At 37.5% G+C, this 26,353-nt stretch overlaps 1 protein-coding gene across 3 annotated transcripts in view; it reads right to left on the minus strand.

Annotated features, from left to right (window-relative positions):
* PROM1 (prominin 1) overlaps positions 1 to 26,353 on the minus strand; it is a 57,267-nt gene that overhangs the window by 12,749 nt on the left and 18,165 nt on the right. The window contains exons 3-16 of one of the 3 annotated variants that reach the window (XM_010576818.1): positions 23,894 to 23,920; positions 22,149 to 22,354; positions 15,690 to 15,810; positions 12,276 to 12,339; positions 9,877 to 9,966; positions 8,335 to 8,552; positions 7,846 to 7,920; positions 6,533 to 6,596; positions 5,913 to 5,921; positions 4,576 to 4,735; positions 2,376 to 2,528; positions 1,421 to 1,544; positions 894 to 997; positions 392 to 476 (exon numbers count right to left, since the gene is read on the minus strand). In XM_010576818.1, the coding sequence (XP_010575120.1) occupies positions 392 to 476; positions 894 to 997; positions 1,421 to 1,544; positions 2,376 to 2,528; positions 4,576 to 4,735; positions 5,913 to 5,921; positions 6,533 to 6,596; positions 7,846 to 7,920; positions 8,335 to 8,552; positions 9,877 to 9,966; positions 12,276 to 12,339; positions 15,690 to 15,810; positions 22,149 to 22,354; positions 23,894 to 23,920 (1,500 nt within the window). The remainder of the gene's footprint in view (positions 1 to 391; positions 477 to 893; positions 998 to 1,420; positions 1,545 to 2,375; positions 2,529 to 4,575; positions 4,736 to 5,912; positions 5,922 to 6,532; positions 6,597 to 7,845; positions 7,921 to 8,334; positions 8,553 to 9,876; positions 9,967 to 12,275; positions 12,340 to 15,689; positions 15,811 to 22,148; positions 22,355 to 23,893; positions 23,921 to 26,353) is intronic. The other 2 variants (XM_010576817.1, XM_010576819.1) reach the window with 2 other exon arrangements.

A 26,353-nucleotide genomic window follows, 5' to 3' on the forward strand; every position in this document is an offset into this window, starting at 1 on the left:
ACCTAACTGGAATCAGAAGAGAACACACAAAGAAAGGCATTTATATAAAGAGCATTACGGTCATGAAACACCGTAAGAAGCCTTTGCAAGATGCTAGACTTGAGCCTTCTATGCAAGTTTCAAAATTAAAAACAACTTTATTATCAGTACCCATAAAAGAAGCACATCAGAAAACCTTCCATGACCCACTGAGACTAGTAAAGAACATATTATTTGTAAATAGATTTCTCTCCTTCAAATTAGCGTGGACAGTTCTTGCCTTCTTGCAGGACACATTGTATATAAAAATCAAAATCCCATTAAACCCAGACATGCTACACTGTGTTTAAGAGTAAACACCTCTCCATCCTTCAAAAACAATCAGGCACTCACCTATACTTTCTTTACTTACCATACTAATATTTAGAAATTCATTGATATTGAACAGGTGTTCTAGGTGAAGGGAAGTATAAATTCCTTTATTTTCCTTGCAATCACTATAAAAATAAAAATACATACATCAGCCAAAAAAACACTTTGAGGACCAAGTGTTAAGAGAATGATTAACAATATTTTCATATTCTAAGAAAATCAGACCTTTAAAAAATGTTTTGGCTATATTTTTTGGAAGCTTAGTCTATAAGAAAGCGAGTAATTAACAATTTCTGTTGGTCTCAAAGATGCAAAATATTTTATCAAAGAGCTCAACTCGTATTGTTATATGATACTATGCCAAGAGCACCTCTAGTAACTCAAATATAGGAGAAAATTGCTTTTGCTAGTGATGCCCTAGAAAATCAGAATGTCTTCTGGAACTCATGTGATTTTTGCATGTGCTTAAAATATGAAGCATGGAAGATACCACAAAACCAATATGTATAAATTGAATTAAGCGTTGACCATAACTTCAATACCTGTACACTTTTTCAAAAGTCAAATTAATATTTGGATTTTTAAACAGGATGCCAGAAAGATAGTTTTTCCAGTGTTGATTTAGTAAGTAGGGAGTATCCAAAACCTAGAAGACAAAATTCAGTAATGTTACTACAATTCCGAGCTTTCAATTCAGTAATTTATTCATACACAATCTTTTGACATGTACCCACATCTCAGCTTATCACCCACTAATGGAAATACAAGCAAACCAGCAAATTCAACCTCTCTGGTGCAGAAAGTGAATATTAAAGCTCCACATCACCAAGAAATGCTGACTCACAGAAAAATTTATCTCCAAAGGAAGACAGGCATGCAGTATTTATACTGTAAAGCAAATTAAATCAAGAAAGGATGAATGTGTCTATTTGGTGTGTAAGGGGAAAGTAAAACCAGATCCAAACTCACTTGAAGTGTCCTATAAAAAATAATATGCCATACATAACTGACAAGACCATCGGCACTCATGGGGATTCTATTCATTGTTTAATAACTTGAATAACTTCACCTTGAATAAAGTTTTATCTTCAAAGGGTTCACAGACCAGTTTTTCTACATTTCCACCTGTGACAAAAGTAAGCGCCACTACAATCATCAGCACCCAGGAGAAAAGAAAACTGAATCCAACACCACTGAAAAAGAAATAAGTTGAGTTAAGTTTTTGCTTTTTAAGAACAAAGTATATATACTTGGGGCAACAGTGAAGCCAACATTTAGCAGCTGTAAGAAATATAAAAACTGGTAGATGGTTGAAATACTTCCGTTTTCCAAATGTGTTCTTGCCCTCTGAAACATTTTATACGTTTCAGCCCTGTAAAGCCTTCAGCTAAAGTGCATCTAAAATGCTCAAGTTGGGTGTGCAAACTCTTTCAAGAGTTAAGTTTAAGAGCCACAAAAGCATACAGTTTTCTTCTTTAAATTCAAATCTCTAGCCTTGCGCTCTCAAAAGAGTTTTAGACAGATTTCAGATGCAGTTGCCTCTTGCACCCAACAGAAATGACATTAAACCACGACTGGAAATTTCCAAGAGCAACCCTAAACCTCCTAAAGTGCTCTGAGAAATTCAAGTGTTTGCCTCCTTGCATAGCTTTTTTTTTTTCTTTTGAGCAAATGCTTAATTGTACTAAAAAGCTATGAATTCCTTTTAAATTTTCAATTATCCGTTCCTGGTTTTTGCAATTTCCAAATGGGCTTACACAGAAATTCATTAGCTACAGCACTTTAAAACAGCAGAATCACAGGTTTCATCCTTCAGCTATTATCCTCAATGAAAGAGCAACCCCAAATCCCCAAGTCCCTCAGTGGAAGTATGTGAGATGAATATTTATTTTTGTTCTATTTTTTTCAGCACATACACATCGGTAACAAAAAAAATTCCTTTCATACATATGTCCTTCAAAATCAATAAAAATAAAATAAAGGTACCCGTAGAAGGTTATTTTTCAACAATAAGTGAAACTTACGCCATAAGAAAGTTTCCTCCAGTGTTGGAGATGCAGCCTCTGGTTGTTGGAGAAGCATGTTTATCATAACCACAGGTGCCACACAGCAATCCAAGATAGTAAAAGACCAGAATCAGGACCACCATGCAGCACAGAATGAGACAACCCAGCCACCTAAGGGGAATAAAAGCCAAAGTGCTTGGTTCTTAGCATGCAAAGAACACACTGGAGACCTGCAGAATATATCAGGCAAGACTATATTCCCAACTGGCCCACTCACGGTTCTGTTTGAGCAACAAGTGTTAGCAATTAAAAAGTGCTCTTCCTACACTAGCATGTATTTTGGGCCAGAACATAATCACTGTTGGATTATAGACAGCTGCTACTGGAGGGCTGGGGAACAAACATCACAGGAACAAGGCATTCCCAACCCCAGTTACTGCAGGTGGACTGTACGGAAGTGTCAAAGTGCTCCAAGTGGAGAAAACAATGACTATGGGGAGGCAGATGCTCAAACAGTAATTTATTCAAGAAGCAATGGAGAAATTTATACATGTGGACTGGCCATTGGGCATGAAGTACATAATTGCTCTTACTGTAAGGCTTACTACTTTTTGCACACAGTGTGTTAGGCTTGTAATTCTAAATAACTGTATTTAAGGCTATTAAAACTTAGGCTTGCGTCTGTGCTGGAACGCTTTCAATGTATGGAGCAGTTAATGGAACTTGGTCAGGAGAAAGATCTTGGATAGGAATTGAACTTTCATTTTTATTAATTAAATCACAGAACAGTTCTATCTGCCCACTTATTTGGAGCACATCCATTTATTCACACATTTTATATATCTCATTCTAGCCTTTCACCCTCTCCCAATTCCCTCTGCTCTTCCCTTTTGTCATCACTTCTCCCAGCTTATATTTCTTAAGTCCAACTTTCCTCCTCCCTGTACCTTTGTAGAGAGAAAGCAGGAACCAGAAAAATCCAAAAAAGGAATATCGTAATGAATATGCACAGCCAATAAAGAGAAAGAAAAACATTAATGCTGAGAGGCACATTCGTAAAAGAATACTTATTAAGGACTACAAATAATGCACCTGTAATTAAGAAAGGGATGGATAGAAAATAATTTGGACACCTACAAGCTTGTTGGTTTCATCTGTACTTGAAGTACTACTAGGTCAGGTTTGACAAGAATGGCTATTTAAATGCCATGTAGATGAGATGTATTTCTCCACTTTTTTGAATCTAAATACAAGATTAACAGAGGCATACTGTAGCAGAACGAAGCAATATATTTGTTCAGTTAAATGTAATCTGAGCTTCAAAGAAAATATTGATAAATTTGTCAAATTAACGCGGACCACAATAACTGTGAGATAAGTAATGGGCTAAAGGTAAGGTTATAAGTACGGTTCTTAAAGTTCAGTCTTCTGCTCACTTTAACATTGCATTAAAGCCATTACCACACTCATTCTATAGCAGTAAAACTGATTATGACAAAAAGAAGGAAGCAATTATTGATTATAGGATCAACTGAAGTGACAAAATGTAGGAAGAATTTGATGAGCTTGAGGACTGAAATGACTAAATCTGGACAAAGTTAAATGGTATGAAATGAAAAGCTTTATGCCTCAAAATATGAGATTATTACTCAATTATAGGAGTCACACAAGTCTCAAATGGGAAGAATATGTTTTTCTCAAGGTACAATCAACTCATGCATTCACAAGGGCAAGTACTACACCAGTAGGAACAAGCACGGGTGCGCAGAGATTTACAACGTGTGAAACAGAATCCTGGCTACTCCTCCTCTGTGGTACAAAGGGTGCAATAAAAAGGGATTGGCTCCAAAGCCTCTCCAGTTCTATGCTCTTGCAACTCACCTGCAACTCAGCAAAAAGAAGACCTAAGTAAGAAATCACCCTGGCATTGTGAAACAATCCATTCCTTTATGCATTACATCTTTGACATCTACCTATGTCTATCCTTCCTGAAAAAGACCGGAGGGCCTACAGAGTAGAAACTATCTCTTGCTCTGTAGTGGAACAGCACCCTGTTGTTGATTAGCTGCAGTTTTGGCTTCTACAAGTAATTGCCTTATAGCATCTTTGTTTCACTGTGTTCACCATTAATAGTTTAATTGCCTTTACAGAACATTAAAATGTTACAAAATATTGACAACAGGTAGCACTTCACTCCTGCCTTATTTCCTGTACATACCTGTAGAAATCGTACTGCTCCACTACTGGAAAATAATCTTGAACATACGCTTCACTCTGTGTAAGATATATTGTCAAATCTGCTAAAATCTTCTGAACAGGAAGCGTTTTTGTGAAGGTAGTGATATTTGAACCAATGGATTCCAGCACATTTTTGATATCTAAAAGAATAAGCATATTGCAGTATTACAGATTCATAGAAGAAATTTACATTCCACATATGCATTATAAAATGCTATTAAGCCATTTGCCACATGTAACAAGCAAGCCATGAAGACAAGCGTGAGGAATAGGCAAGCAGGCAACAAAAACATTGAGTGTCAAAGTAACACAATGGCATTTTAAAACGCTCACTTTATTTTTAGCATTCAGTTTAATGATGAAAGATGTAGATGTCGAGCCAGAGTTCTCTCTTTCCTTTTGTTATAATGAATGTGTCACTTTTTATCTAGCCAGCTTAAATCTTGCTTTTCATGCAATATTGCAAATGGTACCACTGAGCAAGACAATTAGCCACTAAGTTTACGAAGAAGATCAAAATCTATTTAAACTCCTTCCCTTGGGAATACAACACTTTGAAAGAAATTAGACTGCCTATACTGAGAATCTATACTAGTTCTTTTCGATCTTATTAAAAAAGACTACTTAAAATAAATTCATTCCAATTAGTTAGCAACACTCTTGAGATAAGGATCAATTAAGCCTTTTTTTCCTCAAATTATGAACAAACATGCTACACTATACTTACAGTTTAGATACACACTATTTAAATACACAAAGACATGATTAGTTCACTTATACACATTGCCTATTTGTAAAATGCAGCTTCTGTTTACTCTTCCCCTTCTTTCAACTTGGAACATACTTGAAACAGCAGAATGTATAACTATAGGTTGCTATTTGGTAGTAGGCAACACCTTCCTTTTTCTCAAACAACAGCTGGACAAGTTTTTGGCTGTTTGTTTTGATGTTTACACTTCTAAATTCAACCAGGTACCAAAACACCCTTCTTTTATAAGTTTACAAATAAATGCAATTTTTCTAGTAAACCATTTTTTTTATTTGCTTTGTAACTCAAACTCAGTTTTTATGAAAACAAAACCCCAACAATTTATAAATAGATAAATTAAGATGGCCTGTCTGTGTTTATGCATATCAGCAGATACTGAAAATGAGTAAATCTGCACTAGACTTCCTAATAAAAAGCATAACATCAGTTTTGGAAAACTGGCTCTTTTTCAGCAAGTTCACACAGTATGCTATGCTTATATACATACTGTGTTTCATTTTGCCCAGGAGAGGGAAGAAAAAAAAAATAAGAAAAACCCCCAAACTTACAAGGAACAGCTGTTTATATATGCAGAACAGGTCCACAATGCAAGAACAAAAATTAAAACAGATTAGTATACATACACTATACTACATTTTATCAAACGTCCAGGTACTGTCGAAGAGTAACAGTGTAAAGCCCAAGTAACAAAACAATTAAGACAGACATTTAAATTATCCTTAAAGCTATGTTTACCTCCCGTTCACCATCCACTACATTTTAATACAGCAGCAGGCAGGTTCATTTTTTTTAACATCACGCTCCTAAATATGTCAGACACACTGGTCAAGGAAAATCAGCTTTTCAACCAAATAAAGCATCAGTGTGCAGTTGGGATCCCAAGATTTCTCGTTACTTGAGCAGCTAAACGCCTAACAAATAAAATTCCTCTATAAAATACCGTATGGTCTATTTTTAGATTTAATTTTGGGTCCTCATTAAGTAACAGTTGCTTTCTATGGGGGTTTTTTGGCATCAAATTAAAAAAAAAAGTTACGTTTTACATTTCCTTTTTTAATGATCTTTAGACCAGAAAATATATTATCAATAAAAGAAAATAAAAACATCAGTAAGTGATGTAAAAACATCAAAATTAAACAATCAAAGTGAAAAGATAGTTTGTCCTCACCTGATAAAATGTTCCTGGTTTGATTCACCACTAAGTCTGGCGTATCATTAAATGCTGCATAACCCTAATAACAGAAGTTGGAAAACTTATAGTAAGTTTCTCATCGCCAAATTACTTGCAATTTTTTTCCTTTTATAGAAGGAGTAGAAGTATACACATGCTAAAACGTACGTGGTAATACTATGAAAAATACATTTTTATCCCTGCACATTAGACAAGGTCAAAGCAAAATAGGAACTCAAGTATATTACAGGTTCAGTTTGCTCTCCAGGATATTCCTTGGGGAAAAAAAAAAAAAAATCCAAATTTAAATATACATGCATTGGTCACAATCATCTCAAACTTTATATTGCTGTTGCCTGTCAGATCTATCTCATATAGAACTGAGAACATACATGCGAAGACTCACCAAGCGAAAGGATTTACTGTGTACCAGTCAAACACCTCCTCTTTGTAAGTCTGTGCTTTCTTAACATGAAATGCATGTTACAAACAATGAAATCCAACTGCCTCTGAATACACTGCAATGCTTTCTTCAGTGAGAAGGGGAAAGAAAGGGTCTAAACCATGGGGACCAAGCTCAGTAGCTCATCTGGACAGGAAGGAGAAGCCACTGCAGTGAATGCCTGAGGTCTTACTTCCTGCAGGCCTGATCACTTCAGAAGCCGGCAGGGTCTAAGTCTCCTACACACAGCCTTTGGTTTCAGAAAGGGCCTTCTACTCCTAGCAAACATTTTCAGATTGCTAGATTTTTAAACTGCTCAAACTAAGCCATTTTCTTCTCACTGAAAATCATGGTGGTGTTTGGATAGTCTTGCAGAAATACTAATAGTAATCACATGAGGTCCATCGCACCAGATTAAATATCAAATATGCACATAAAGAATTTGAAAGATATTTCAAAATAGCTGGAATACAATACAACTAATTAGGAAAGCATGAATTTTCTTTTTTTTTTTTTAGTTTGAGCCAAAAAATATAGATCATGCTAGTAGATCCCATGTTTCTGCTTTTTTGGTTTTTTGAGGATTCTTCTTTCAAGCAGACAATTAGCAATACATTTTTGACCTGTAGTATCCTGGGGATATAAAGCATACTTTATACATCATAATAAATCATAATAAAGCATATAAAATATACTTTCAAATATTAAGTCTTGGCCAAACAATGGAATAATAAGGAGAGATATCCACCATGAGACAGGATGAGGCAGGAACAAGAGTATTCTGCCTGAGAAAGCCAAGGGAAAACAAGTGATATGCAAGTATCCCAGTTTATTAATTAACAGTTTACAAGCCTGTCAAGAAACATACCTTTTGAACCAGACTAGAAAGGTCTATTTTAAGGACATCGTTAACCTTCGCAAGCTGTGAGCTCACTCCTGGCAACTAGGAAGCAAAAAGTATTCCTGAGTCACATCAAAGTAGTAGTCGTGCTAATTTACTAAGTTTTTCAAAACGTAGGAGAGAGGGTAAAGAAACTAGAAAGATAATTTGTAGTACAATCTTTCTAGCACACTCCTGAAACCTTTGCTGTACAAAAGCAAAGCTTAACCTCAGCATTTTTGGGAGGGCAGATTATTTCACTGCCCAGAGCAGCACTTTAATGTAGCTGCCTGAAACATATCTTATCCTCTTCTACACAGAAGAGGAAAACAGTGACTGGAATTACCCAGAAACACAGAATAAGGGAAGGTCACTTATCTCACAAGTGACAGCACACACTGAGCCATTAACTGCAGAGATACCACTGGGCTTATTCAAGGCAATCACACTTTAGAAGTCTGAAAAATAATATCTTACCCCACTAAAATTGGCATTGATGTTCAGTTGATTTAATGAATTCCTGATGATATTGCAAGTTGAGGCAGCCTGAGCTGCAGAGCATGCAGAATCATTGAGGGTGTTGCTTAGATGCACTTTAACATCTGTCAAGTTTGCATGAAGCCTCTCTGTTCCCTCCTGCAAAACCTCTACAGAGACACTCACATTTTCCAGTGCTTCCTTTGTTTCTCTGATGGCTGCAAGGATGTGAAGTTTTTTAAAAAAAAAAACTTTAGTTAGAAACCAGTCTATAGATACAGATATGAAGAGAAAGTGCACATGCGTAAATGTTATGATATTCTTAACAATACTGATTTAAATTACCCTGCCTCCTTCCCAGAAAAATCCTCTAGCACAAAATATGTATTTATTGCACATAAAAATATGTCACTCATGTTTTCCTACAAACAAATGAATGTGCTCAGGCTACTTTTATTGAGATTCTATCCACTTCCTAGATTACTCTTTTCTACCCTTTCCCTACCTCTCCTTACTCAGTGGTTTCAGTAAAGAACTTTAACACTTGGTCATGAGAAATTAAAAGAAAGCCCATATCCACAAAACAGATTTTTCAGTATTCTGTTTATAATCCAACTCACAAATTAAGTAGCTGCAAGATGAAGGGGCTGTTGCATCAGCCAAGCATTAATGAGTGTTCAACACTGTCTGGCTTTAGATTTCACCCCACTCACACCAAACAAACAAACAAAAAACCACTGAACAGGTGTTTAGTAGACAAAAAACCACACAGATACAACTAAAAATATGTAAATTACAAAAATAAAGTGCACTTCACACAACACAAGGTTTTATCGTGTTTTTTACCTTTGATAGCCCTTTCCACTTTGACTTCAAGACAAATAAGAGAAATAAAGCAAAAAAGGAGAATGATGACAAGTGAATGAGAAAGAATTAATGGGTAAAAAAAACCAAAGTAACTGAATTTCACAGATGCCTTCCCCTTTGCTCTATAAGCTGTACCTGATTCCTGAAAAAAAGCCTTGAACAGAAAAAATAATAAAGGAATATTTTCTTTAAAGGGAGACAGAACTAAGCATGAGCAATCCTAAACTCAGATGCAATGAAGAAATGATGGTTAGCACTCTCATAATAAGCTTGGCAGTGTACAGGATGAGGCCACTGCATGTTCATTCCTGGACCTGTCAAAAACTAACCTGCAAAGACCTATGCACAGCTCTTAAAGCAGAATTTTCCTAGTCTCCCTTACATTCAAAGGAAAGGAACAACAACCTGGAGCAGGGAATTTGGATTTCATCTCTCTTCGATGACTGCTAAAAATAGGTATCAACAATAGCACACAAATCTTGATTTAGTTTTTAAATGTATTTATAAGCCTTAAAATATCTGAAATCCTCACTTTAAAAGAAACATCAAGGCATGTAAAAAAATGGCAAGTTGAATCATGGTACTGCATAAAGCCATCCCATACTGTGCACTAGAAAGATGATGTCTGCTTACCATGACAACAGAACATTAATACAACAATATGTACATTTTTACCTCCTGCCATTGTCAGAGCTGCATCAAGTGCAGGACGTACTTCTTTCCCCAGCTGTTCTTGAACTCTACTTCCAAGCAAAGGTCCAACATCTGTAGTATGGAGAGATTAAAAAAAAACATTACACAGTAGTTCAATTTAAACTACCTCTTAGCATAGGTGCTATCAGACTCTTACTTAACAAAGTATACATATATTATTAAAATTTCTCCAAGGCCTGACAGTCAGAACTTAGTGACAGAAGACAATGCAGGAACACACTTCTCCTTTAGCTAGCTATAGGCCTATAAATGAAAGCAATAAATCATAACATGGCAGAGCATATTCACTAGCACTTGACCGTATTGGTAAAGACACACAACGTTTCAACAGACTCCAAAATAGCTATTTCATTGCATTTACTACTTTTTGGAAACAGATTTTTTTTTTTTCCCACAATCTATCTTAAAGAGGTCCAACATCAGGACAGGAATTTTGTGGCATACTCTTTCACTACATACTATGTTTTCACAGTGCATGAGAAACAAGAAAATGGATTCTTTTCCTTTCTCCTGTTCCTCATGTATCCAGCAATGCCAAGGTCACCCACAATCCAGACCTGCCAGCCATCTCTGTTGAAATCCCTTAAGTGTGTTAAGCACATGTCTCCAGTCCCTGCCCCCTCATGCAGTGCATTCAGCACTGATGCTCACAGCGCTGGCTTCATGCTTACCAATAGCTATCCCCACCTCCAAACCATCCTGTCTCACTGCCCACAAACAGAAATGAAGCTTAGTTCAGCAAGAAGACAGTCAAATGCCAAGCACAGTTTGGTGAAGTATCTTAACGTAACATATCCTTTAGGTAATCGCTGGGTCCCCTCCATTTTCAGGTCACGGTAAACAGCTTTTTGAGTTTTTTGGTCTTGATGAAATGGGAATACGGCATGGTACAGAAGCATCCATTACTGTCAGCAGTGTCATGTCTGGCTTGGGATGAGAATTTTTATAAAGCAGAAATCACTTTTCACCGTTTCCTTAGGGTGGGCAAACTGAACTCATCTACATTTCTCTCAAGGTTTATGCTACTGTTGATTCCCTTAGAATGAAATCCTTTTATCTCCAGGTGTCACACACTTAGTTCTGGTTTTAGTTATTGATGAGCACTCTCATCACAGATCGAGCTAGGTTCCTGTTAACTAACATATTAAATTGGCATTGAGAACAAATATTTAATTTGAAATTTCAGTTTGGATTACCTGGGAAGCTACAAGCTAGTACTTGAAATGCAGATGTCAATTTATTATCATTATTATTATTGGAGACCTAAAGATGACACACTTTTTTTAGACCAGAATATCCCTGCCTAGAATTAAGTAGGAAGCCTATTTAACTAGTGTACTACTACTTTTGCAAGCACGTTCAACGTGCATTAGTAGCCTCATATAGACAAGACACATTGACCTCAGGGTATGCTGAGGTGGCTGCACTAAAAGCTACCTTTAAAATATGTTTTAAACCTAGAGAGAAGCATAGATTCTGGGTACAATAAGTCAATTTATGATAAGTGGCATGCTGCCACAGTTGCATAGTTTGATCTCACCAACAATCCTGTTTAAAATAGGTTTTGGTATTTCCGTATTTCACTTCAGTCTGAAATGCAGACCTGTACAGATTTATTTACACCTGCTAATAATGCATCTTGAATTCTAATCTGCAGTGGATGTGGTCGGCCCCTTCTATTATCAGTTTTGGAAAGTGATGCTTAAATTTCAAAAAAAAAAAAAAATCAGTGGTTTGGTTGTTTCTGTGTACTAAGAGCTTTAAAAGGTGATGCCTTGTATTGTAACTGCACTGAAGGGGAAAGTGCAGCATTTGTATTTTAAGTTTCATCTCCTGCTCTTCAGCTGCTGATTCTGAAATGGCAAATACGTTAAGCAGCTTTAGAAAGAAGATAAGCTTATACCTCAACTTCTAGCTGAGTAGAGGACAAAGGTATAACAACAAAAATAAACAAATACAGAGATATCCCACTCATTGGAACCATCAAAACAGTTAGTAGCTCTATTCCTTGACATTTGGCTCCACAGTTAAAAACTGAGAAATAATATTCTAAAAAAAAGCATTAAGTATTAGTCGCTAGTGAAGTATAAAACAGAAAACAAAATATTAGCCTGACTTATTGTATAAGCAGTTTTAAAAAAGACTTTTTTTCAGGAAATAATATGCATTATACCAGCTCTGAGACATTTTATGTGAAAAGAATTTTAGGTTTTAGTCTCATTTACCACTGAGAACAGCACTTCTGCTTGAAAATCATGTTCTCATAAATAAAGTTTCACTTTGCATTATGAGCTATTTACATCATCTTATTGAAGTCTTTAAATATACATCGCTAACCCCCTTTAAATCAAAGTACTTACTATTTAGGTCAGACAGTGCTTTATCCTTAGTTGTGTTGTACTGGCTCACCAAGTAGTCAATTTGCTGAAAAGAAGATGATAAAAAACCTATTAAAATAATTGGAAAAACATAACATTTTTAAATAATGAGTCAGAGTGCCACTCTGAAACAATCAAAATATTTGTGCAAACCCCCAGAATCCTGACTCTACTGTTTTCAGTTAACTTAATATTTTAAAACCTTGCTTGGCAGAACTGCACAAAATAAAAGATGTGTTTAATTGGGAAATCTACTTAATTGGAACATCTCTGAGGTAAATGATTCAGCTTAAAAGTGTTAAGTAGCAGGAACTGTGGCCTTATAAAAGCTTCAAGTCATTCAGGCCAGCAAGGTTTTGCATGTCTTCATCGCCGTTACTTGATTTTCTAGTGGCATTAGTTCCTCCTTCACAGAGAGACATGTGGCAAGTTGATGGGGTGGTAATTTTGAAGCAATTCACCAATAAGACTGGCTTGTATCTGGGCAGCCTCTCAGAACTTCTCTTGCAGGAAGGAGCTGGCTGCTCTGTCTTAATGCCAATGGTTTTCCCTACCCGCAGGTGGGTTTGGCCCAGTCACAACTTGAGCTCTACCAAGACACCGTAACAATATAAACCAGCAGCTTAGTTATCACCAGATCCTGGGTTTGGACAAAAGGCTATCAAAGACCATCTCAAGTTGTCCTGGTTTCAGCTGGGATAGAGTTAACTGTCTTCCTAGTAGCTGGTACGGTGCTATGTTTTGAGTTCAGGATGCGAAGAATGTTGATAACGTTGATGTTTTCAGTTGTTGCTCAGTAGTGTTTAGACTAAAGTCAAGGATTTTTCAGCTTCTCAAGCCCAGCCAGCGAGAAAGCTGGAGGGGCACAAGAAGTTGGCACAGGACACAGCCAGGGCACCTGACCCAAACTGTCCAACGGTGTATTCCATACCATGGGACGTCACATCTAGTATAGGAACTGGGGAGTGGGGGCAGGGAATTGCCGCTCGGGCACTAGCTGGGTGTCAGTCGGCGGGTGGTGAGCAATTGCCCTGCGCATCATTTGTACATTCCAATCCTTTCATTATTGCTGTTGTCATTTTATTAGTGTTATCATTATCATTATTAGTTTCTTCTTTTCTGTTCTATTAAACCATTCTTATCTCAACCCACGAGTTTTACTTCTCTTCCCAATTTTCTCCCCCATCCCACCGGTTGGGGGGCAGTGAGCGAGTGGCTGTGTGGTGCTTAGTTGCTGGCTGGGGTTAAACCATGACACAAGTGGAAATCTTACTCCACTAATTTTGAAAAAATGTTAAATAACCTTCACTGATTTCTGCATGTTTAAAATAATGCATTACAAGTCCTACCCCAATTGAGTTAAAGTAATGTAAAAGTTAATACACTTGACAAATGGGTTTCCAATTTTAAACGTGACTCAGATGTGTACCAAAGTGTATCTGGCTTGCAGCCTCAAACTTCCTGTGGAGTAAAGAAAAAAAAATAACAGACAAAAAAACACGCTCAAACCAACCTATCAATCATACAGCAGTGGATGTCATTAAATGACAAAGTATGAGGCAGACCTTCTTTTTTAAAAAAAGGAGAAAAAAATTGAGTGTTTCTTACCAAGAAGGCTGTAGGTATATTTTTGTTTACTTGTTTTGTCTTTGTAGGCTAACCTAAGGACTAAAACTTTGCAGGGCTACAGGTTTTGCATTGTCTCCAGCAATGTCACAGACAAAAGGCAACTCTATAACTAATAGTGTTATCACTCAATACTCATAGTCTGCAAATCTTCTATGACATGAACTCTTAACATGTGACTTCTTTTTACAAATCCTCTTATATGCTGTACACCTCATACTGATGAGTCAAGGACATCAGCTAGGATTTCAGAGCTTTATAGCCAATTAGTTGGATTCTACAATTTTTTCAAGAAGCTGAAGTCCTTCTCCTATCTTCAAGGAATTCTTACAAATGTGTGTATATGTGATACTCATGTATCTTGTCTGACAAAATAACTTAGAAGATATATCTGATGACTGCATCATTAATTGTCATCAAGTCTAAAAAAAAGAAAAATTAATAATCCTGCATAGAAGCTACAAATCTATACCTAAGTGAGACTTTGAGGAACTCCTGGCACAAGTGTTCAAGTCCTGACACTTTTAAATGAAATAATTCAGGCATTTTTATGAACTTTTTAGCTAGAGTCTATTTTTTTTTTCCTCTGTTAAGATAGTTACTTCTACGTAATAGATATTCTAGTCCAACGTTTCCTATTGTTGGCACTCAGCATGCTGTGAAGGGGAGTCTAGTAGTTTCTGATGCAACTGGATTACATCTTTCTGTGCCTTGAGTCAGCTTCAGACTGACAAAGGGCACTCCATTTCAAGAGAGAGATTGTTCGTGTGACCTCCACTTCCTGCCATATACCTCCATCACCAGACTGTCACAACACCATGCGCAAACGAATAACTGTACAGGGAACAACCCCAGACATGGAAACATTTAATGGCATCCCCCAGATGTCTCCTGTTCTCATACAGTCCTGTCAGCAGAAACACAGGCCAGAGTTACTGTGACTGGGATGCTACCATACTCGTGGATCCCACATAACTGTGTGAATTCCACCTATTTCTAACTCACCAGTCATGTGGAAGTAAAACAGATTAATTAAATTTAATTAATTAAAATTAATGAAAGCCAAGGTAATAGGACTGTTGGGACTTTTTCCTCCTAATCCATAAAGAATTGAAATTTGTACACAGGAAAGTTTCCAAGTCTTCCTTACTAACATTTCATTTTTTTTTCTTTCAGTGCAAAAAAGATATGCAGAGCACTGCTTTTGGAACTTCAAGGAAAGTTTGAAAGTAAAAAGGAGAGAATGCCTGCTCAGTATGGCACAGTATGTCACTGGTTTAAAGGAAAACCAGTCAAAACAATTCTGGAAAAGAAGTTGTTGTAGCTCAGTCCCAGAGCACATACCAGTAAGTCCAAAATACAAGGAAACAGGAAAGAGCAATAAGGAATCCAAGTTTTCATGCAAGATTTTTTTGTAAATATGTATTCCTTTTAAAACCATATTTTTCCAAATGATTCATCTTCTGCTAGCGACCTACACTAGTTCAGTAGGAGGAAAAGGGCCTACAAGCATCACCGCAGCATACTCCAGGAGTACAGCTCAAAAGTTGCTCAAAGAATGCTGATCCATCAGGGTAACATTTACTGCTGTGTGAAAATGTCTTACCTTGCGTCATTTATCCTACTTCATGAGACCGACACACAAAGAATAAACAAAATACCGCAGGTGTGATTTATATCAAACAGAAAGAAACAATTCTTTTCTGCCATACTTCTTTCTTACAGCTCTTCCCTCCCACCCCCATTCCCCATAAAGAAAAAACTCTTTACCGCTGGAGTGTCGTTGAGGAAAATTTTCAGATCTTTAAAATTACTGTTAACCAGTTTCTTTGCTCCTCGGACTTGGTTAGTTAAATGCTGGTTGGCAGCATATGCACAGAGCACTCCAACACTACAAAAAAATACAGACATTTCTTTATTACTGTAAATGCCCATTCTGACATAAAACAGAACCAAAAAATTACCACAAAAAAGTCAACGTTATTAAAATAAAGGTCTCCATAAATTTACACATTCACTTTTTCTTACTACAATTTCTTACATGCACCACAAGGCAGACTAGAGAAATGGGCCATAAGGGCCGATGTTGTACTATTAATTCAAATAAAGAAAGGAAAAAGCGATGTTAACCTAAAGTTTTCAGAAGTTATTAACATACAACTACTTATCCATTTGCACTGATACTGTCAGAAAATGTGTATAGCCTAGGTAAATTGTATGAGACTTAGAAAAGTTAGGCTCTTTTACAAGTATCATTAACCTTGACACGGCTACAAGCAAATGCTCATAAGCTAACTGTGAAAAGGAACATTTCACATTTGAAAACTTCAGCAACATTTACTCACAATGGCCCAATTTATTTACATAATTGCATAGATCTTTTAAAAGCACATGAATAGTCCCTATTAATGCTAAAATAATATATAAGCATTTCCTGATACTAAAACAAAAGGCAGAAAGTGAGCTAGACTTCCAGTCAGCACTGCTGCTGATTATTTTCTATCTGATCATTCCCCACTGTAAAATTCTAATTACAGCATGGCAGATCTGCACAAACAGTAAGTAAAAAGGCAATTATAAGTCCCATGAGAGGCTTCAAAAGCTCTCTTAGCGTACATGATCCTTATTTTTTTTGTTCAGTTTAGATATAAAATAGACTTAGACAGAAGGATGACCTTTTGCTTTTAAACATCTCACATTCACAACAGCTAACCTTTCAGACAAGCACCAGAAAAATGAAAAGTAACCACCAGAGTGGTAATAGCCTCAAAAGCAGGCTGACTACAAACCCACTTGATGGGTTAGGCACTAACTTTCTGCAGATTTAACTGGTAGACAGCACAGATCCATTTAACACAGGCATGCTACATCTCTAAAGGGCAAACACTGCCTAGAGGCTGCAGTCAGGTGCACTACAGGCAATTCCTGGATGGCACATTTGTTCAGTCTCTTACTTTGCACTGTAGTACAACAGCTCAATACTAGAGAGGCAGTACCCTGAAAGGCCATTACAGACATCCAAACAACAGGAGAAGGGAGTCACTAACACAAATGGTACTGGTACTCCTCCCAGACTGTCAAAACTTCCTGAGTTGGGGTGTCAAGAAGACCTAAATACTAGTATTTTTAAATGAGACTTAGAGAAAACCCATACCAGGCTCCCAGTGGGGCAAAATATACAAGGTAAGTATAATTCTTGCTCCAAAGAACATATGTTCAAAGGAAGCCATAATACAGCCACATAAATGAGAAATGAGATGGTAGAAAGTAAATGGGTACCTAAAATAGCATGATTTGCGTATCCTGGCAAGATAGGAGCAAACACCCTGATGATGCTCGTCTCTTCTTATCAGTGATCCAAACCCAAATGTTCATCTTTATTTTGCTTTTCCTATTTTAGCTTTCCCAAACAATGTAAAGGCTTGTTCTCCCAGTAAAACTGGTCTCAAGTACAAGACTTTTTGCTGCTCTGAAAAGTACTCTCAGTAGGAAAATTCTGATGTCAGAGCATGATACAGGGAGAGATGGCAAGACTATGTGCTACAGGTGCTGGTCTATTAGGATGGCTTCATTAACATTTTTCTCAATATCCAAAAATATTCAGAACAGGATGACAGAGACTGACATAAAGAGGTTGCTTCTCTACCCCAAATTTCACAGCTGTGTCTTCAAAACTGGCTCTTAACTACCTTCCCAGAAGTCACTAATGAACAAAGGGACACCAACATTTATCTTACTACTTATTTAACTAAGAGCAAATGGCATAGTTTTATTTCCACTATGACCAACACTTGAGCAGCCATTATCATCAGCTACCACCCATGGAATGAGAACTCAGAACGCATAAAATGCCAAGAAAATGAGTAACTTTCAGCACAAGCGGAAGTAAGTGGTTTCACTTTGGACACATGTAATACATTATTTCTTTTCACTCTACAGTGATGGTAATTGTTTTTAAATTTTTTTTTCTTTACATCAGAAGACAAACTATCTCAATCTATCAGAAAAAGTAAACATTTGTATATCACTCTGAGGTTCGGAGTTTATAACAACATCCTTGTTCTTTGGACAGCTGCATTTTTATGTCCTTTCAATGTTATGCTCACAGAGCAGAAAGGTCAACTGGAAGCTAACACAACAGTACTTTGTAAGACTTGAACACGATCATTTTTCTCTTCAGTCTCGTAAATGGAAGGAGTGGGAGGAAACAAGATAGCAGAGATGCTTTAAGCAGACAAGGCACTTGGAACAATTGCGACTACATTCTGAATGTAACTAAACAAACACACAACATGAGAGAAGAAAAATCTATTTATTACATAACTCAGCCTTGAGTCAACATTCAATAAGCAGCTACAAGGAGAAAGTCATAAAGCAGGAATAAAAAGGACATGCCTTTTCTGTAACAGATTAGAGAACTGTTTAAACAGTCTCTTCTCTTCAGGAGTCAGGTATTCCACACCCAATTTCTTGTCAGGTTTCACAGACTAATATAGATGTTACTAATCCAGTTGCGGGGAGGTGGGGGGCAAGCTTTGCCTTTAGCTGTGCTTGCAAAACATTTCAAGTCACAGGATAGAAACCCTGTACAGATTTACATACTGGAAAAATGTCACCTTCCTCACTACTAGCTAATGAATTTAAGAAAATAATGGGCTAGAGATTTCTGTACCAACTTTTCCACCAATTCTTTCAGATAATGTTGATTCCCAGGTTCTGAACAACATGCACTACCAATCTCACAAAGCCAAGAGGACTTCTATGAAGTCTGCATGAGGTACTTGCCAAGACACAAGTATCATTACCTTCCTTCAGACGTGGCTTTCCCTCACTTCATACATAATAACATCCACAACTCAAGAAAGAACTTTCAACACAAGCTCTCTTGGAAGGACAGAAAACTGATGATGTGTTTTTCTATCCAATATCCAGGACACTTTCTATCACCAGGATTAAATTTGGTATTGCAATGTACACTTTCTTAAAAATCAGATGTCCCTACCTTGCCTTTAAAATGTACAGGAATTAATGAAATTACATTTCTTTCCCAGAGAAAACATGTGTTTGCCTAAGCTTGCAGATGACTAGGAAATAAGATGTAATAGCAGGTCTCTATCTCTAAACTCTCAGTTAACCTTTGAAGAAAAGCACATAATTGTCCATTGTCCATTGATAAATTTGGAATATCAAACCTACTTGGCTATCTATTTGATAGATTATTTCTACATCCTGTGCTCTTTAGCAACAGAATCCTACTTTGGAGGACAACATTCACGTATAAAAACTGTGAATTACCAAAACCACTGCATATATTTTTGGCTCAATCTACCAAAAGAAATATTTCAAACACAAAGTGCACATACTGGAAAATGACACACTTATGGCTTAGTTACTTTAAGATAAACAACTGTGTACATAATCACATCTTCTGACTTGTTTCTTATACCTCTCCTTTAGGAAACCATACTTCCCACATAGACCCCACCTTCAGAGAGCAGATCTAGGTAGAGCTTTTGGGGTTTTTTAAGTAAAAATATAATTTATCATCTTTGTATTTCCTTTACACATCATTCCAGTAAACTTAGTATTAAAACCTCATCCTAATAACCAGAGCACTGTATCAGTGGAAAAGTGAGAATAATTAATGTTCCTCGTGATTAAAATCTACTAGCTGAAATCTTCTAAAATCTACATTAACAGCATATATATGTCAGTGTGAACTTGCATGCATGCCAACACATAGAAAAGCCACCCACATGTTTCTAGGGTTTTCATATAGTTCTTGCCTATGTAACCTATTGCAAGCTCCACATTCAGAGTCCTTCCCCTACTAATACCCTCTACCATGCATTTGACCTGTCTTTCCCAGCCAAGGAAAGACAGTTTGGACCCATCTTTCCATACCAAGGACTGAAAAAATAAAAAGTTTAATAAAAAAATAAAAAGGAAAAAGAAAAAATGGCTCAGGCTTCCTGCTCTTCAAAGTTCTGATCCTTTGCCTGAGAGAATCCCAGAATGGCTGGTATTGCTAAATGCATCTTCTGAAGCAGCACAGCGGTTGATGGAGTCTATGGTATTCCAATCACCTGGCAAGGGTTTGACTCCCAAAGGAGGCCCCCCGCATGAACTTTAAACTATACCCAAACAATGAGAGGACCCACCTTAGTGATTTCATAGCACATCTGGATGTAACCCTGTATTAGCAGAGATCATTCAAGTTTTTCTTCTTTTGGCTCTGTCTGCAAGTAGCCATAAGCATTTTACTTGCAGAGGACTAAACTCTTTTGATTATTGTCACAGCTTGTGTATTCAGCTGTGGCACAGTTCTTGAGAAGTATGATTTTGGGAAGAACAACTACAAGTAAATCTTCCACCTAAGCTGAAATAGCATGGTAACTTGGGGAAAAAGTAAAGAATAAATCCACAAGGAGACTTAGTCTGAATACAGTATAAGAAATGGAGAAGCACTTGCAAGTAAATCTCAGGCTTTCTCCAGTTTTTTTGTTAGGGCAATGGCTACTGACAAGACTGTCCTTTTGTGTTTCAGCATAGCAGTAAGCAAGCTGACATGGGCTTAAATAGATCCAGGCACAGCATCTTCTCTACCCTTGTGAAAGAAGTTCCAAGAAGGGCAAAAGAATCCTGCTTTGTACAGAGGCATACAGGAGACCTGAGCACTCAGTCAGGCTGGGGTCAGTAATATTAGCCTTGTAAAGCCCTATCTTGCCTTGCACAGCATTCACAGCATTAGAGACTTAGCCAGGGAGTCATATGAGATTATCTCCACCTGTGGAAGCCTGCAGACATAGCTCAGACCAACCCCTCCCTTAGGGTAAGCAGCTGATACTCCTGATGTCTTACAGAAAAGGAAAAAAAAGGATGAGTTAAAGAGGCAGTTTCCCTAGTCCTGGAAAGCATGTTACTAGGGTTCACTGATCTGCCAGTCATGACCTGGGAGGAAGCATTTGCCAATGCTGGGTATGCTCAATACCACAAGAATAGCTGGCAGCAAATGCCAAGTTAGAGATCAACAAGGGGAGCGACCTCTTAATTTCTCTGCTGACAGGCAACATTCCTCAGCCATTATAATCAGAACATAGCATCTAGCGCATAGCATCCTGCGACTTCGTGTAAAGATAGCTGGCAAGGTCTGTGAACTACCTTCAGTTTCGGCATGCTGAGAGTTAATTTAATAACTTACTTTCTCCAAGGCACCATTGTACTCCTGTCATCATGGCAGGGATGCACCTACCACCACCTACAATACCATTTGGGTTTCTGCTCTTCAGAATACTTAAGTGTCATGTTTGTTAGTGATGCCTGGGAGAAAAATGCATGTTCCCATACCTGGTATCAGCATGGCCTACATCTGAGCATAGGCAAGGTCTCAATTTGTCATGACAAACAGTAATAAAAAGAAAAAAAAATTATAGATCACAGTGAAGTGACAAAGTGACCTGACTGAACAGTCATGCAGCATAAATCAAAAGACTTGATTTATTTTTTTAATATAATCACAAAGTAAGGATAGTAGGCAGGTGAAAATATGAAGAAGTTAAAGGAAAATAAAAAGCCTAAAAGCAAACAATGTATTTTGAAAACATCTACAGGGAAAAGAAAAGTCTTGATTGTAGTCCCTCATCACCCATTACACATCCAGCACAGAAGAGGATTATGCTCCTAACACCAATAGTGCAAAAATTTTTCCAGCATTTTACAGTGAGTGCATGCATGGTTTAAACAACTCAGTGCCCAAAAGAAAACCCATTATTCTGAACTAGTAAGAAAATCCGGAGGACAGCATATACTGAAGAAGGTCACACAATTGCTTTTCTCACCACTGCTACACTATCAATAACAAAGCAGTATGTTTTACCTTAAGTTCTCTATGGGATGGTAATTGAACATAGGACAGTCCCTTATGTTCATAAGTTTAACATAACATTCTGCAATTGCCATTTTGAGACTGGCAAAAACTTCATTTGCCAAATGCAAGCTTAATTTTTTTGTTTCACACCTACATTCCTCTCAAGTGAGTACATAATGACCTGTGGATAGCAATGGTAGCAGCATTTTTATAATGCAGTCACATTTTCTTTTATAAGCAATAGTATTAGTCTAATAAAATAATTTCTGCACCTGTAGGCTAGTACAGTAACATTATTGTCATATGACACTGCAAAATTAGTGCTATGCCAAGCTTCATATTGTTTTCTTTATTACACTTGCCTTATTATTAAAGAAGCAACAAAAAGAAATGTTGCAAAACAGCTCCTCTGACAGTCAGCATTTTTCTTCTGTCTTTGATGCATTTCCCCACCACAGTTGTCACAGCAACGACACATACAGAAGCAAAGTCCCACAAGAGGCAGTAACAAAATAAATAGCAATCCCAAGGCTGCGGAGACTATAAAACCGATTTCATAGTAGATGGCCTGTAATTCAGACAAAAATAGTGGTAATAGCAGATATCACACAGTAACTGCAATCAATATAGAGCAAATAATTAAAAATCAAACTACAGTCTAAACCATCTACCAAGTTACTGAGGTTACGGACTTGGTATATTTTGTCAATAACTGACAACTTTTCTAACAAAAAGATACATAACATTGTAGATACTGATAGCTAATAATTATTTAGCTAGAATATTAGCTAGGTAAACTACAGGAGTGAGTGCTAAGAGAAAAATATGCTCACAAGAAACAAATGTGAATCAATGCAATCGAAATAGGTTAAAAATGAACACATTTGATTTCCCAGACCACAAATTTACTGTTTCTCACATCTGTTTCTAAAAACGTTCCACAAATGTCAGCAAGGCTGACTAGATGAACACTTCATCTGGGAGGGGGGAGGAAGGCTTAGCTTTTTCTCCTTTTTAATCAGTTATGAGTAGAAAGATTCGTATGGACTGCAAAGGGAAGTACTTCACTGGATGATCGATTGCAATGGCAGAGGTTTCTCCAAACTGCTGAAGTTAAAACTGCTTAGGGACTGGAAAACATGAAGGAGTGGATTTTAAGCTCTCTCAGGTAAAGACATTTATTCTGCTGCCAAACAGCAAAGCAGCAGCAACTCAAAGGACACTTTCAAAAGCTAGGAGTGAAAGGGAACAATGCAACACAATACCTCAACTAGCTTTTACACTGGAAGCAGTGCAAGTGCCCCAGGACCAAGAAGCTGGGCCAGACAGCCCCGGCACAGCCCTACGCAAGGCGACGTGGTTTCCAGGGGACAAGCTGCGAGCTGGCCGTGCTGCTTCCCTCTGCTGCAAACACAAGGTGACAGAGCCAAAACCAGATCAGGCACGTGTCTGCACACAGAGCTAGACAGCGCGGTGTGGGCACGGCCCAGTGGTCCCTGATAAATCTCTCTTCCCCTTTCCTTTCCCAATTTTAGGAGAACTAATTCTCACACTGGTACTTTGAGTCCCCTTCTGTTTTACAAATCCACCAGCATAGGGCAACTTGGCAGTAAAAGGATGAAATTGAGGCTGCATATTGTCCTGCGAATTAAGTTACAATTTCTCACAAGCTATCAATCATGCTCCAGTTCCAGCTTTGCTGATGCCCTTCCTCACAATCCCTAATTACCAACTGATCCAAATACAGCAACCACCACCATTAGCAGAGTTGCAAATTTCTGACCTAATTACCAATTCTAGGATGAAACCTATTTTTTTATTATTGTTACTAACTGCTGGCTAAAAGCGATTATCCCTTCTGAAGAATATGAACTAGATGCTTGGAAGAAGAATTTGGCTAGATTTTGGAAAAGAATTACTGTTTTCTTTTCCAGTTAGCTGAACACTTCAGAAATTATTTGACAACATAAATTGTTTTAAAATAGGTTAGATGGAAGAACACCATTTAAAATATCATTAGAACTACTTATGGATATTTTAATAGAAGCAGTGCATACAGATATGGTTAGTTTCTTTTCAAAGCTGTACATCTACCATAAGACATTACCTGAAGAGTCAGGACAACATTTTCTGGCTGTGGAAGTCAAAACAAATGGAGAATGTGTATAATACACAGGCAGCATGCACAGAAACAAATCGTGAATAATGAACAATTAAACATGACCAAAACAATTAATGACACAAACAACAACAAAAAGTCACTACAGTAAAATAATGCATAGAAGCACCATTAAACAATTATGGAAAAATATTTACAATAAAATACATAGCAGATAATTTCTGGTTTCCTTGGTAAGTGAAAAGAATCTAGAATTTGTCCAACAAGTATTTCCATCTTAAAACAACAACACACCAGTTATTTCCACACCGAGCATCTGTTTCATATAATTCCCAACACATATCACAGAAGATGAGGCCAGAGATTGCATTACTTTGTGCTTTAGTGATTTCTTCACAAATGCCACCTGTCTCAACTGATATGATATTCTTAACTAACTTTTTCTTTTCAATGCTTATTTTATTTTGGCAGCTTCAATAGCAGCTTGGGGATCTTAACACATTACACACAAAATTCACCCTCACTTTTAACTAATTATGTAGAGGTTTATTTTAAATTATTTAAAAGTAAAAAAGGCATTCAAGAAAGACTGAAGTCTACTTGGCAGGTTCTTAACTGTTTTCTTATCTGTAATTTCAGGAAAATACTGAAAACTAAATATTCAATGACAGGAATTTCAGAAGAACCCAATTTCCTCTTTGTTTCCACAATGGAAATAGAATTTCTTGTATTTTTCACCTTCATCTCTGTATGACAAGTTCACAGCTGGTAACGCTTTCCCCTTTCTCCTAAGTGGAAAAGGGAAGCGGACAAGCTAAAAACAGCAAGACCCCTCAACCCAAAGTCTGATGTGTGAGAATCAGAAATTTTCTCAAGTTTTACGAAATTTTTTTCAGCATCACACACATCTTTATGAAACTTCTACAGTACAATATACTTAAAATGTTCAAAATCATATCTGGAACTGTATTCTTAATGGGTGGAAAACAAATGCTTACCCTCCCTTATAAATCTGGTACCAAATATGATGTTGAACGTTTTAGGCAAGCACGTCTCCCAGTAGAAGTAAAGCAATTGCAGCAGCAGTGAGCTGGCTCCCCCTGAGCAGGCACAGCAGCTGTGCTCAGCTGCTGGGCTCTCCTGGCAGATTGCTGTCCCTGACTGGGGACAGTGAGGCGTTGATGGTAAGAGTCCAGCTGGGAACACTGGGAGACACAGCACAGAAGCGGGAAGAGCCTCCTGGGTCACTAACACATTCTACAAATAGGTTAAAAAAACCAAAACAAAACAGAAAAACCCACGATGGTAAGATATGGAGGAATGACAGCAGAAATTCAACAGGATAAATGTGAAAAGCAGATTTCCTGTTCTTGCTACTGAAGGACTGTTCCCAACACTTGGTGAGCAAGTCTTCTTCTGACATGGATTTACACATGGCCCATTTCTGCCCCTTTGCTTCTGTGATAGCACCATCTTTTGCCCAAATAGCAGTTTCTTCCTTGTGTTTCCTCTCTATATATATTTAAAAAGAGTAATCATACCCTTTATCAATTCTTTTCCTAAGCAAAGCAAACTCTTCTAGTCTCCTCTGAAGACCTGCATGTTTCCCAAATCACCTTAATAGACACTTTCTGAACTCATCCTAGTCTGAGTTCATTCTCCCTGAATTTGAGTCATCAGAACCACAGGCAACATTTCTAACTACTTACCCACACCCTTCAGTGACATTCACACGTCCCTATCCCCATTGGAAACTCCTCCAGGGGCACATCTACAGCGATGCAGGTCTCTTCACAGCTACCTCTCACTGATGCTTCTGTCTTCTGAGGGACTCTCTGCTTGTCCTGATAAATTTTCCTTTTCCAAATCTGTTGTAGAGCTTTGCATTGTATTTAAGTCACAATTAGGACCTATAAATGGCCTGTATCTGTTTGGCTTCTTAAGGACACCTAATATTCTATTTGTCACCCTATAATCACACAGTATTTTAACAAGTGCCTCCTCTGTGCAGGATTACAGCTGTCATCAGTCTCAAATTTCTCATGACTTATGTACTAGTTACTAAATACTACACTTGTGCTCATGTATACCACCTATGGTCTAATAGTTTTGTCCAAAGACTGCCAACCAAGTCCACCCTATGTTCCTCCCTGAGTATGCAGGCACAACCTGTGATGCACTACTCTCAGAGAGCCCCACTAAACAAGCATATGGGATCAGCAAGAGTCATTGATGCGGCATAACAACACCCACACACTTGGATGTCATGCAGAGGTTATCAAGCTACTGGAGCAATAAGCTCGTTGTCAGGATGACATGGAAGCACAAGGCTTTCCTCCTTCAAATCCCAAGATCATTCAGGTCATCCTGATTCAAGGCAATAGCTCAGTGTCTATATGCCAAGTGCCATACTCCTGTTATAGAATCATAGAATGGCTTGGTTTGGAA

This window comes from Haliaeetus leucocephalus, unplaced genomic scaffold (assembly GCF_000737465.1).
Source record: "Haliaeetus leucocephalus isolate CR32 unplaced genomic scaffold, Haliaeetus_leucocephalus-4.0 Scaffold545, whole genome shotgun sequence".
NCBI classification, from domain to species: domain Eukaryota; kingdom Metazoa; phylum Chordata; class Aves; order Accipitriformes; family Accipitridae; genus Haliaeetus; species Haliaeetus leucocephalus.